Raw genomic sequence first — 13,359 nt, 5'->3', positions numbered from 1 at the left:
GAGATCTTCTTCTGCAGTATTAAGTGTAGAGGGATACAGATAGAATCTGCAGCCTGTTGGAAGGTGAGTGTTGTTTCTGCAGTAGTATATAATATATAAAGATACAGATAGAATCTGCAGCCTGTTGGAAGGTGAGTGTGTTCTGCAGTAGTATATAATATATAAAGATACAGATAGAATCTGCAGCCTGTTGGAAGGTGAGGTGTGTTCTGCAGTAGTATATAATATATAAAGATACAGATAGAATCTGCAGCCTGTTGGAAGGTGGGTGTGTTCTGCAGTAGTATATAATATATAAAGATACAGATAGAATCTGCAGCCTGTTGGAAGGTGAGTGTTTCTGCAGTAGTATATAATATATATAAGATACAGATAGAATCTGCAGCCCGTTGGAAGGTGGGTGTGTTCTGCAGTAGTATATAATATATAAAGATATAGATAGAATCTGCAGCCTGTTGGAAGTGATAGTGTGTTCTGCAGTAGTATATAATATATAAAGATACAGATAGAATCTGCAGCCTGTTGGAAGGTGGGTGTGTTCTGCAGTAGTATATAATATATAAAGATATAAGATAGAATCTGCAGCCTGTTGGAAGGTGAGTGTGTTCTGCAGTAGTTATATATATATAAAAGATACAGATAGAATCTGCAGCCTGTTGGAAGGTGGGTGTGTTCTGCAGTAGTATATAATATATAAAGATACAGATAGAATCTGCAGCCTGTTGGAAGGTGAGTGTGTTCTGCAGTAGTATATAATATATAAAGGATACAGATAGAATCTGCAGCCTGTTGGAAGGTGGGTGTGTTCTGCAGTAGTATATAATATATAAAGGATACAGATAGCCTGTACAGCTTCCAGGGCCTGTTCGAAGGTAACAGTCCCCATCCCTCTGCTCTTCCCATCCTTATCCTCCTTCACGTCAGCCCTCTTCACTGTTCCAGCCATACCAAACACCTCCTTCAGCTTCTTCCAGCCCACCTTGAAGTCCAGCTGGGAGGAGACAGCACAGACGGGAGGCCCCGGGTAAGCATAGAAACAACCGTTACCACACAACACATCTAAACAGACAGGAGGGGACCAAGTTAGCAATAGCATAGAGAACAGTGAAACTAACAAGGTCAACATGGAACTTCAAGTTCTAGGAAGATGCCGTTGGACTTGAGATTTAGAGTGCACRGCTCAAGTTGTCTTCAATTGGTGAACAGGAATATTGGTAGGTTAACTTGGGACTTCAATAGAGCAGATACAAATCTAGTGAGGGGAGATGGTCAGAGACACAGAGAAGAGAGACAGACGTCAGAGAGTATAGTGTGTATGCTTGTCCTCACGTTGGCTACGAACACAGTGGTCCCTAGGCGTCCGACCCGTAGAGAGCTGATGACCTCATGGGGGACGTTGGGGTTGTTAGCGATGGAAGGGGGTACACCTACACCGCCCGGRCCCCCCTCCTGCCCCCTGCCTCCCCCTCCAGGGTACATTCCCCCTGTACGCTGCAGCACGCGCCGAGCACGCTCCCCATCAGGATCCTGAAYGAGGGAAACYGAACCCCTAAACTTTGACCTATTACTTCAATTCTGAGCTTTAGCCCTCCACATCAGGGAAACAAGGGGTTAAACACAGATGGCCCCATCCTTTGACCTCTGACCTATAATTACAACTCTAACCTTTGATGTTAACTAGGTCTAGTTCTCAGTGATTACAGTTAAGACAGTCTCAGAGATCAACATTACAAACCATGTTAATGTAACCACATTTCCAGCAGGCTGGATTAAAGTGCAGATTTGGCACACCACTGAGTTTAACRTCTCATCAKCGTGTGGTGCCTACAGAGTGTGAACAGGTCCTTACCGCCATGATATTGAGGGGTCTTCCATTCAGATCATATTTGTTCATGACTTCTATGGCCTTCTTCACAAACTCCTCATCTTTGAACTCCACAACACTGCAGGACAGACAGTCAGTGGATGAAGACATGTATAACAAGATGAAGTTAGGTGTGTCTGAAATGGACCCTATTCCCCATGTTATAGTACACTACTTTTGACCAGAACCGTATTAGCCTCCCCATGTGACTCTGGTCAAAAGTAGTGTACTGAATGGGGAATATAGGGCCCTACACGAGGACGGAACCACGGAATCCAGACAATAAACAAAATTCTAAAATGTATTGAACTTAGTAGGGAATCAACTAAATGTACAAAAAAAAAAAAAAAAAAAAGTATTAATTTGCCCAAGTTTATCAAAAGACATTGAACAAAATTCCCCCCACCTGTGCGTGCAGCTACCCCTTTATGTAGCCGTTAGCGACAATGCTAATAAACTTTCTGGTAGATGGAAAGGCTTACCCAAAACCTTCTATACTAAATGTTCACTACAAAGTAGCCTACGCTTACCTAGCTGAATAATTATTTGCATAAACAAACACTACCATCACGTGCACTACAAAAACAAAGCAAATAAAAGCCTCTTGCTAGGTGCTGTGTATACCAAAAGAAATTGACATTGAAGTGTTTTCCCCAGGCCTCAAAATTGGCCTGCTGAGGTGGTTTAAGCATTGAGCGAAAACCTGAAAAACCTGAAACGTGGACAAACAAAAACAGAGAAAACTGAATTTGGGGAGAAGAAAAACGGAGTCACGCAATAAAATTCATACAGACTGTATAGGGCCCTAGGAATAGGTGTGCATTTGAGACGCACCCGTGAGCCTGGTCTCAGACTAGACTTAACCTGTTGGGGACCAGGGGGTGCTATTTTCACTTTTGGGGAAAATCGTATGATTTTTAAACGGCCTCGTACTCAATTCTTGCTCGTACAATATGCATATTATTATTACTATTGGATAGAAAACAGTCTCTAGTTTCTAAAAACGTTTGAATTATTTCTCTAAGTGGAACAGAACTCCTTTTACAGACCATTTCCTAACCGGAAGTGAGATTTCAAAAGCGAACTCTCTCTTCAGGAGCTTGTCTATAAAAGGGCATGTCACTTATGACTGTAGAAACACGTCATACGCCTTTGCCTGGGGGTCATGCGGAAGTGAGAGAAAAAATCAGTTGATTATCTCGACCAGGGACTGAACACAACCTCTTGGACTGAGACGTGCGCACTTTTATTTATTTCCTGGGCGCGAAGTCGGACCTGTACTCGGCTCATTGAAGAACCTTTTTAAAGGTGAATATGATCTCTGGCTTCGATTTTCTTTGATACATGTCACAATATCATCTTAAAGTATGTTTTTTCAATATAGTTTAATTATATTATTGAAATTTATTCTGGACTTTAGACGTTGATGCGTCGCAAGAATTGGTTCAAGAACGAGAGGCTAGCAACGCACGGCCAGTGTGCTTGCTAATTCTGAGGGAAATCGTTCGTTATGGATCCAAATAAAGTCGGTCTGAACAAAGGACCCCTTGGAGAACATTCTGATGGAAGATCAACAAAAGATAAGGACCCAATTTGGGATGCTTTTTCATATATATCTGTCGAACTGTGCTATGCTACCGTTTGACTAGAATCACTGCTGCGTGTGCTAGCTATTGTAGTAAGCTAATATAACGATATATTGTGTTTTCGCTGTAAAACACTTCAAAAATCAGAAATATTGGCTCTGTTCACAAGATCTTATTCTTTCATTAGCTATCCACCATATATTGTTCTGAAATGTTTTATGATGTGTAATTAGTAGTTGACGTTGGTGTCTGTATTTTCTCTGGCTACTGCCGTGCGATTTCTGACTGTAGCTGTGATGGTGGCTATGATGGTAGCAGTAATGTAAAACTGATTATAGCTAAAATATGCACATTTTTCGAACAAAACAGATTTATGTTGTAACATGTTATAGGACTTCATCTGAGGGAGTTTTTCTAGGTTATTTAGGTTGGTTCTAGGTTGGTTCTAGGTTAGTTAGGTTAGCTACTTGCATGCTACCGTTGCTGTGAAAAACTGTCTGTCTGTCTTTTGTATTTGGTGGTGAACTAACATAAATATATGTGGTGTTTTCGCTGTAAAACACTTCAACAATCGGAAATATTGTCTGTATTCACAAGATATTTGTCTTTCATAGCTATCCACCATATATTTGTCTGAAATTTATGATGTTGTGTAATTAGGTAGTTTGGTGTCTGTATTTACTCTGGCTACTCCCGTCGGATTTCTGACTGTAGCTATGATGGTAGCAGTAATGTTAAAACTGATTTATAGCTAAAATAGGCAATTTTTTTGACAAAACATAGATTTATTGTGTAACATGTTATAGGACTGTCATCTGAGGTAGTTTTTTCTAGGTTATTTAGGTTGGTTCTAGGTTAGTTAGGTTGGCTTGTGCATGCTACCTGCAGCCTACTTGTTGCTGTGAAAAATTGTCTGTCTGTCTTTTTTTATTTGGTGGTGACCTAACATAAATATATGTGGTGTTTTCTCTGTAAAACATTTAAAAAATCGGACATGTTGGATGGATTGACGAGATGTTTATCTTTCAAATGCTGTATTGGACTTGTTAATGTGTGAAAGTTAAATATTTTCAAATCTTTTTTTGAATTTGCCGCTCTGCCTTTTCAATGGAATGTGGAGGAGTCCGCTAGCGGCACCCCTGGCCTAAACAGGTAACATATTACAAGTAAATCTGGACACTGAAATTTGTATGACTTGCCATACTTACATGAAACAGAAGTTTACTTAAGGCAAAAAAACAAATGGTGGTTGGTTGGGTGGATATATAACGTCTAGCAACCCAAAGGTTGCATGTTCGAATCTCAAGGACAACTTCAGCAACTACTTACTACTTTTTAGCTACTTAGCATGTTAGCTAAACCTAACCAGTTAATGTTAGCACCTAGCTAGCATTAGCCACAAATTGGAATTCGTAACATATACACATTGCAAATTCATAACATATTTACAAATTCAATACGTAACATAATACAAACTGCAATTCATAACATATGCAAATTGTAATTAACATTTCATACGAAATTAACACATAACATACGAAATGTAAAATGTCATTAAAGGGAGTGCGTCAGATTTATGTAAAGAATTATACAAAATGTACTGAGACCATGTTGCAAAGTTACAGGTAAAGTTTGGTTCCTTACCCACATCCCTGTACAGATAACACCAGGGGATCCAGAGACACAGATCCATAACAGAGGGAATGAACAAAGACAGTGATTAGACTGACAACAGTTATCATTATTACACATTTGACATCATGCTATAGTGGATTACATAATCCATCTTGAAGGGCCAGCTAACAGGCCTTGATGTGGGAGTGTGTTTTGCTTGTGCTTGTATCCGGGGTAAAAAGTTAAGTGAATTTAAAAGACATTGACTTGGTTTGCAATAGACTTGTGTTTTTGTTCCCAGTAGAGACATAGTACCCTTACCGTCTTCAGTGGAATAAAAAGGACTCAGGATATACTTACAAATATGTCCGTTCTGTGTCTACGTTTGTTTAGGAGTATATACTATACAGTCCGTTTGTCAAACTACATATTACATTAAATGGATGAATTGAATGCATTCACAACCTAGTTAGCAAATTCCTYGCTGCATRATAATATTACAGATGAATAAACGATGGTGAGATTTTACTGTGAGCCGCTGGAGAAAGAAGAAAGTTACTTTATACAAGATCTACAATAGTTTAGAAATAATTAGTTTTTTCATTAAGAGATAATTGTGCCATTGATCCAAATAAAAAGGTAACAATTTGAAGACCAAAAAGTAAAATGTCAATCAATAAGACATCAAAATCCCTTTGAGAAATGGTCAACTGCCAAACTTTGACACCAATTGAGAAAACTACAACAACTTAAAAACAAATGTGTACTAAGTTTCAGATGAATTCAAGTTAGTGTTCCAGAATCAACAAGAAGACATCCTCCATCACTCTACAGCCAACTAGGCTATAACAGGCTCTAGCTAACAGCCACCAACATATCATCCCATAGACATACATGGATAACCCCTTGGATCAGTGCCTTACAGAACACTTGGTAAATAAAGATATACTGCAGTGGAGGGCATTTAAAACCTCGTGCAGTGAGTTGGTCCACATCACTTACCCTTGACTTTCCTTCAGCATCCTTAAAGAGCTCCACGTATGTAACCTCACCAACTTCATGAGACATACAAAGGAAAAATACCAAGAGAACAAAAGGCATTTAAAATCACCAGTCGACTGTTGAACCACCACTCTCGCTCCAGGGCAGGCCGTTGCCTTGGTTATGCCGTTACGATGCTTCCCCATGATTGGTCAACAGTGAGCCCAGACCAACAGTCACCACACAACCCCTTCCAATGCCTTCCTGGGCTCGACTGAGACAGACACACAGTCAGTCAACTACTGTCAACCTGGGAATTCAGATCACACTTCAGTATAGAAGAACAGTTTGGTCAACACGGTTCCTGTCAACATAGCAAGAAGTCACTACAGTTTAAAAGGTGTCCTTTTCACCTTGAAAAAAGACTTTGTAAAGAGCTAAAGACCCAATAGTTCAGTGCACAGAAAGACAATGGTTTCATTCATACAAAACAATCATTTATCACCTTAACACAGGTTCAACTGAATCAAGTAGTCAATACTACTACTWGTCTGAGGTTACATTTTGGAGCTGTAAGTCAATATCATAAAACCAATAGTAGCTAACTACATAACAACTTTAACAAGCACAGACATTTCAATTCAATCCAAGCTYAATTGGTGTCCACCCAGGAGTAAAAAATGAAAAATCCAGAAATGTCTATTCTACTGACTTAATAATATCTGCAATACAATAACATGTTGCCTCAAAAGAAGGAACTACGAGAAGATATGGCTAGGTCTATGTTCTGGTCACAAAGAGAGGACTGAGAAAGCTCCTGTTGAGCTGGAAAGAATAMGGCTCATCTCTATAGGGAGAAGCAGCATGGCCCTGTGTGTGGATGGATTACCTTTCTCTCTCATCAGATCTTTAATAGCCTGCCACTTCGTGTCATAGGGGATATTGCTAATGAACACGCGGTTCCTGTGACCCCCTCCTCCGCCCTTCTTGTCCCCGGTGACCTGCTTCTCTTTGTAGGGGTGGAAGCGGTTCCCTTTGCGACCTCCTCCGGACACCTTTTCTTTGAGCTCAGACTTGGTATTTTGGGTTGGGGCGGTTTCAGGGGCATCAGTAGGGTCATCTGCAAGGGTTTCGGCATCATCGATAGGGGTGTCATCGATAGGGTCGCCATCTAGAGGGGTATCATCATCACCAAGGACCTCATCTCCAAGGACCTCGTCATCACCCAGGCCTAGGTCRTCTTCTTCTGCAGGGGCATCTTCACCAAGAACCTCATCTTCTTCCGGCTCTCTGAAGAAAACAGAAGAGTACAGTATTGATGGATGCAGCTAGCTTGTCTGTTATAGGTAATGTTACCTAAACCTACATGGTCATTTCACCCATGTGCCAAATAACAAAGATGTGCACATAAGTTCATGCAACTTCAATCTCCCATAACTAACATGGACACAAATGGCTAGTTAGCTACAAAGTCATCTTTTCACCGAACTGGAGGGTGGCAGAGAGGAGAGGAAAGTTACTGTAGGCACTCTTGATTCAACTACAAATTGACTCCATTCAAAATGTCGGCTCCGCACTGGCAATATATTACTACCAACTGTCTGTTGTTGGCTATCTAACTGTTCGCTAGCTAAATCTCCATTAGCGGACTGTGCACCTAAACCATATAAATCCTATTAAATTCCTGAGGGGCCATGTTATACATCTTCAAAGTCGCAAGATGGATGAAAATTGCAGCCATATTGGTCAGGGACAAATCCAAACCAGTCTAATAGGAATGGATGGCAGTAGAGGTATAATCCAGATTTTACTTACGTAGTAAAAGAAAGGGCATGTGACATATCAGAAATGCTGTAATATAATTGTCAAAATAAAATATAGCCATATATTATACAGTTCATATTAGTTTTATACAAATGTTCTGTATAAAGAGACTAATTACAATTTTAGATATATGTATATACACAAACAGACACACATAAAACAGACCTTAATGTCTAAATGTTTGTTTTCTTAGAAAGCAATTTTAGTAACGTTACTTGTTGCATTGATAAGTCCCATCATCAACTGATTTCAGCCAGTTGATGACTGTGGATTGACTGCATTGTTTGAATGGAATGTTGGCATTCCCAAAAAATATGGAATCTTTCCTCTAAAACTAGGTTACCATACAGTAAGGATACATTTCTCAAATTCATTATTTAGTCTTTTCACAGTACTGGCAAACAATGGTTAACCAACTCCCTGCCCAAAATGGCTGACCTTTATCCGCAAAACGGTTCATGCAAGTTCTAGGATGATAATTCTATGAGTTAAACGCACTAACGTTAGCTAGCTACACATGGTTGGATGGATACAAATAATTTAGTTATCTGCATAACTACCTAGTAAAATAACGATATATTACACAAATCTAAAAACAAATTTCACGATCAATGAAGACGACGATAACCAACAATTTAGTTAGCTAGCTAGCAAGCAAAGTAGCAACTAGATAGCAAGCCGTAGCTAGTTTGATGCTAGCTTTAATGCTAGGCTAACATTAGCTAGCCTCCATCTTGCCTGTGAGTGCAGCACAGATTGTGTCAGAAAAATACGATATTTTAGTTACATTTTCAGGCCATTCGTGCCATCCTGAGATGTTCCCTCTGTCTCAGCCTCGATGGGTTCAATAATTTCCTGGACAATATCTGCCATATTCGTCGGTTTGCAGAAAAAGCTAATTCAATCGAGAGATGCGCCTCCGCTAACACTGCGCAGTTTAAAATTTGTGACGCTCCAGGCCTCCACCAACGCGAGAAAATGCGAGAATTTGGCCTGSTTGTCTTCATAGCCTAAAGCCTAAACACCCGTAGGTTTCCCGCAATTTATATATTTCTACAGTTTCGATTTGGTTTTAGTCATTTCAATATATATAAATATATTTTTTATTTATATATATATATATATATATATATATATATATACACAGTACCAGTCAAAAGTTTGGACAGTAATTTCAACAACAAACAAATATTTAACTAGGCAAATTAGTTAAGAACATCCAGGGACACGCCTTGTTCAGGGACAAAAGTACATATTTGTACTTGTCAGCTCAGGATTCGATCCAGCAACCTTTCAATTACTGGCCCATCACTCTAACAGTAGGCTTCCTGCCGCCCCATTCAAGGGTTTTTCTTAATTTTTACTATTTTCTACATTGTAGAATAATAGTGAAGACATCAAAACTATGAAATAACAGAATTTGTTCTTAACTGACTTGCCTAGTTAAATAAAGCTAACATTTAAAAAATGAGGGTCTGATTCACACAGTCTCCTCTGAACAGTTGATGTTGAGACGTGTCTGTTACTTGTGAAGCATTCATTTCGGCTGCCATTTCTGAGGCTGGTAACTCTAATGAACTTATCCTCTGCAGCAGAGGTAACTCTGAGTCTTCCTTTCCTGTGGCGGTCCTCATGGGAGCCAATTTCATCATAGCGCAAGATGGTTTTTGCGACTGCACTTGAAGAAACTTTCAAAGTTCTTGGAACGGGGGTGCCTCAGCTGGCTCGTCTGGCTTCTACGCCTTAGCTGGCTCGAGAGGTTTTCTTGCCTTGGTTGTTCGGCAGGTTCCCATCCCACGTCACGCCTCAGCCAGTTCATCGGGCTCCCATGCCCCAGCCGGCTTGTCAAGCTCCCAACGCTCAAGACGGAATCGTCGGGCTCCCACGCCTCAGCCGGCTCGTCAGGCTGCCACGCCTCTGCCGGCTCGTCGGGCTCCCACGCCTCAGCCGGCTCGTCGGGCTCCCACGCCTCAGCCGCCTTGTCGGGCTGCCACGTCTCTGCCGGCTCGTCGGGCTCCCACGCTTCAGCCGGCTCGTCGGGCTGCCACGCCTCTGCCGACTCATCGGGCTCCCACGCTTCAGCCGGCTCATCGGGCTCCCACGCCTCAGCCGGCTCGTCRGGCTTTCACGCCTCAGCCGCCTCGCCAGGCTCCCACGCCTCAGCCGCCTCGCCTGGCTCCCACGCCTATGCTGGCTCGTCGGGCTCCTGCGCACCTGCCGGCTTGTCCAGCGCCCATGTCTCGTCCGGCCCGTCAGGCTCGCCCAGGTGGGACACCGGGTGGCGCCCCTAGAGGGGGGGTACTGTCATGCCTGCTCCCTCTCTGGCGCTCGAGGGCGCCAGGTTGCACTTCATTACGCACACCTGTCACCATCATTACACGCATCAGCGCTCACTGGACTCCTTGACTTTGTTGATTGCCCCAGCTATTTCRGTCAGTCCTCCATTGGTTCCCCATGTCAGTATTAATGTTSTTATGTTTTCTTGTCCAGACGCTGTCCTGTCCTGTTCCATTTCCATTGTTAATTAAATGTTCATGCTTATTTGATCTGTTCTTGACATAATATGGACTTGATCTTTCACCAAATATGGCTAACTTCTGTATACCACCCCTACCTTGTCACAACACAACTGATTGGCTCAAACACATTAAGGAAAGAAATTACACAAATTAACTTTTAAGAAGGCACACCTGTTAATTGAAATGCATTCCAGGTGACTACCTCATGAAGCTGGTTGTGAGAATGCCAAGAGTATGCAAAGCTGTCCTCAAGGCAAAGGGTGGCCACTTTGAAGAATCTCAATATAAAATATATTTTGATTTGTTTAACACTTTTTGGGTTACTACATGATTCCATGTGTTATTTCATTGTTGATGTTTTCACTATTATTCTACAATGTAGAAAATAGTAAAAAATAAAGAAAAACCCTTAAATGAGTAGGTCTGTCCAAACTTTTGACTGGTACTGTATATATATATATATACACACACACACATAGGCCCACCACTTGTGAGCCAGGCACACCCACTGAGGAGCAAGGCACAGCTAATCAGAATGAGCTTTTCCCAACAAAAGGGCTTTATTACAGAAACAAACTCCTCAGTTTCATCAGCTGCCTGGGTGGCTGGTCTCAGACTATCCTGCAGGTGAATAAAAATGGATGGGGAGGTCTTGGGCTGGCGTGGTTACACGTGGTCTGCTGTTGTGAGGCCAGTTGGACGCACTGCCAAATTCTCTAAAACAACGTTGGAGGTGGCTTACGGTAGAGAAATTAACATTAAATTCTCTGGCAACAGCTCTGGTGGGCATTCCTGTAGTCAGCATGCCAATTGCACGCTCCCTCAAAACTTGAGCCATCTGTGGCATTGTGTTGTATGACAAAATTGCACATTTTAGTGACCTATTATTGTCCCAAGCTCAAGGTGCACCTGTGTAATGATCATTCTGTTTAATCAGCTTCTAGATATGCCACACCTGTCAGATTGATGGATTATCATGGCGAAATGCTCACTAACAGGGATGTAAACACATTTGTGCACAAAATTTGATATATTAAATCAAATTTGTGTGCGCATGGAACATTTCTGGGATCTTTAATTTCAGCTCATGAAACATGGGACCAACACTTCACATGTTGCATTTATATTTTGTTCAGCGGCATTATGTTTGACACCCCTTCTTTAGCCTCTCTGCATCTCTCTCACACTCTCTCTCTCTCTGTCTCTCTCTCGCTTTCTCTCTGAACCTAAGGCCCTTTAACTTTGTACATTCATAACAGTCCAAAAAATCTCTTTCTTCTATGAATTGATAACATATTTCCAATCAATATAACCATATAAATATGATTCATTAACTGAACATCAATAATGTAATAATGATTAAAAAAAATTAGATTAAACTTCTAACCAGGTCCAAAGTGTCATGTTGAACAGCCAGAAGCCCAAATATATATCTGACCATGTGCTTGTTGCGTCAAGTTGATATCTTTGGGTTCTGAGAGGGAGCCAGAGATGTTTGGCAAGTGGATGTTGTTATCAGGTCCACAACCAAACGGGCACGCAGGGCATGTGCCCTGGGGGCCCAAACCTCCAGGGGCCCACAACCCTTGTAGAATTGCAGGAAATTAGCTTTAAAACCGCATAATTTTCTCTCAGCCTAATGGCAAAATGTGAAGAATAGTATGAGATATTGTTWCTCTCTGTCCCATGGCAAAATGTGTAGAATTGCAGAAAATKTGCTTAAAAAMTGAAAAATKATCTCTCTGCCCCATGGTAAAATGTGTTGAAATGCAGGAAGTTAGCTATTTYCCCCCCMAAAAAATATGTTTTCCTAAAGAAAAGGAGGTAGGTGCCCCGGTGCCGAAAATGTGGTAATCCGGCCCTGATCATTCAGTGACACTGACACTTCTCACTATTTGAGGTCTGCATGTGACTTGTGTAATGTACCTTGTACATACACTAATAACAGTGAAGTGATGCCACTGAAGGCCCACTGTAGAATAATGTGAATGTAAGTGGTCAGGTATACCACTGAAGGCCCACTGTAGAATAATGTGAATGTAAGTGTCAGAGAGGAGCATGAGGGGTGTGGCAGTATTTTGCAGATATAAAAGCAGTAAGCCTAATAAAAGATGTCTCAGCAACTGGGCTCTGATTGGAGAGAGTGCAGACTGCGTCTCTGTTCCTAATGTCTCTGTAAGTCAATAACCAAATAACCATTACCACAGGACTCTCTGTAATGACCCAACGGGACACAGGCCAGAGATGATGTGATTACATTCATCATGAAAAACATCAGCCTGTCTCAAGGGAGAGAGAGAGAGTGAAAGAGAGTGAAAGAGAGAAAGAGAAAGAGAGAAAGAGAGAATAGAACAGAGAGAGAGAAAGAAAGAAAGAGAGAGATCAAAATAGAGCAACGAGAAAGGGAGAGAAAGATGTACCTGGTCTAAAGGTTACATTAGCACTGAGAGCCAAAGATCAAAGCGCACTAATGAGTCTAGTAATGTGGGGCGGCAGGTAGCCTTGTGGTTAGAACATTGGGCCAGTAACCGAAAGGTGACAAGGTAAAAATCTGTCGTTCTACCCTGAGCAAGAAGTTAACCCACTGTTCCCCGCGCGAGATGTCGATTAAGGCAGCCCCCCCAACCTCTCTGATTCAGAGGTTGGGTTAAATGCGGAAGACACATTTCAGTTGAAGGCATTCAGTTGTACAACTGACTAGGTATCCCCCTTTCCCCTCCTTAATAATGTTCCCCTCTCCTGACGTTCACTACATGATCAAAAGTATATGGACACCTGCTTGTTGAACATCTCATTCCAAAATCATGGGCATCATAATGGAGTTGGTCCCCCCTTTGCTGCTATAACAGCCTCCACTCTTCTGGGAAGGCTTTCCACTAGATGTTAGAACATGGCTGAATGGAAGCAAGTCCCGCAGCAACGAGACATTAGTGAGGTCAGCACAGATGTTGGGTGATAGCCTGGCTCGCAG

The 13,359-nt window shown here is 41.7% G+C and overlaps 1 protein-coding gene across 1 annotated transcript in view; it reads right to left on the bottom strand.

Moving 5' to 3' along the window:
* LOC112076901 (myelin expression factor 2-like) overlaps positions 1–8,848 on the bottom strand; it is a 26,653-nt gene extending 17,805 nt beyond the window's left edge. Inside the window, 7 exon segments of the mRNA XM_070441492.1 lie at positions 629–991; positions 1,330–1,527; positions 1,850–1,943; positions 5,095–5,102; positions 6,067–6,119; positions 6,935–7,335; positions 8,657–8,848. Of these exon segments, the coding sequence (XP_070297593.1) occupies positions 629–991; positions 1,330–1,527; positions 1,850–1,943; positions 5,095–5,102; positions 6,067–6,119; positions 6,935–7,335; positions 8,657–8,742 (1,203 nt within the window). The 5' untranslated portion in view covers positions 8,743–8,848.
* Positions 8,849–13,359: the final 4,511 nt, after the last annotated feature.

The sequence above is a fragment of the Salvelinus sp. IW2-2015 genome, unplaced genomic scaffold (genome assembly GCF_002910315.2).
Source record: "Salvelinus sp. IW2-2015 unplaced genomic scaffold, ASM291031v2 Un_scaffold4114, whole genome shotgun sequence".
Classification (NCBI taxonomy): Eukaryota; Metazoa; Chordata; class Actinopteri; order Salmoniformes; family Salmonidae; genus Salvelinus; species Salvelinus sp. IW2-2015.
The sequence above is the reverse complement of the archived record's forward strand: the minus strand, read 5'-3'. Positions and strand labels throughout refer to the sequence as shown.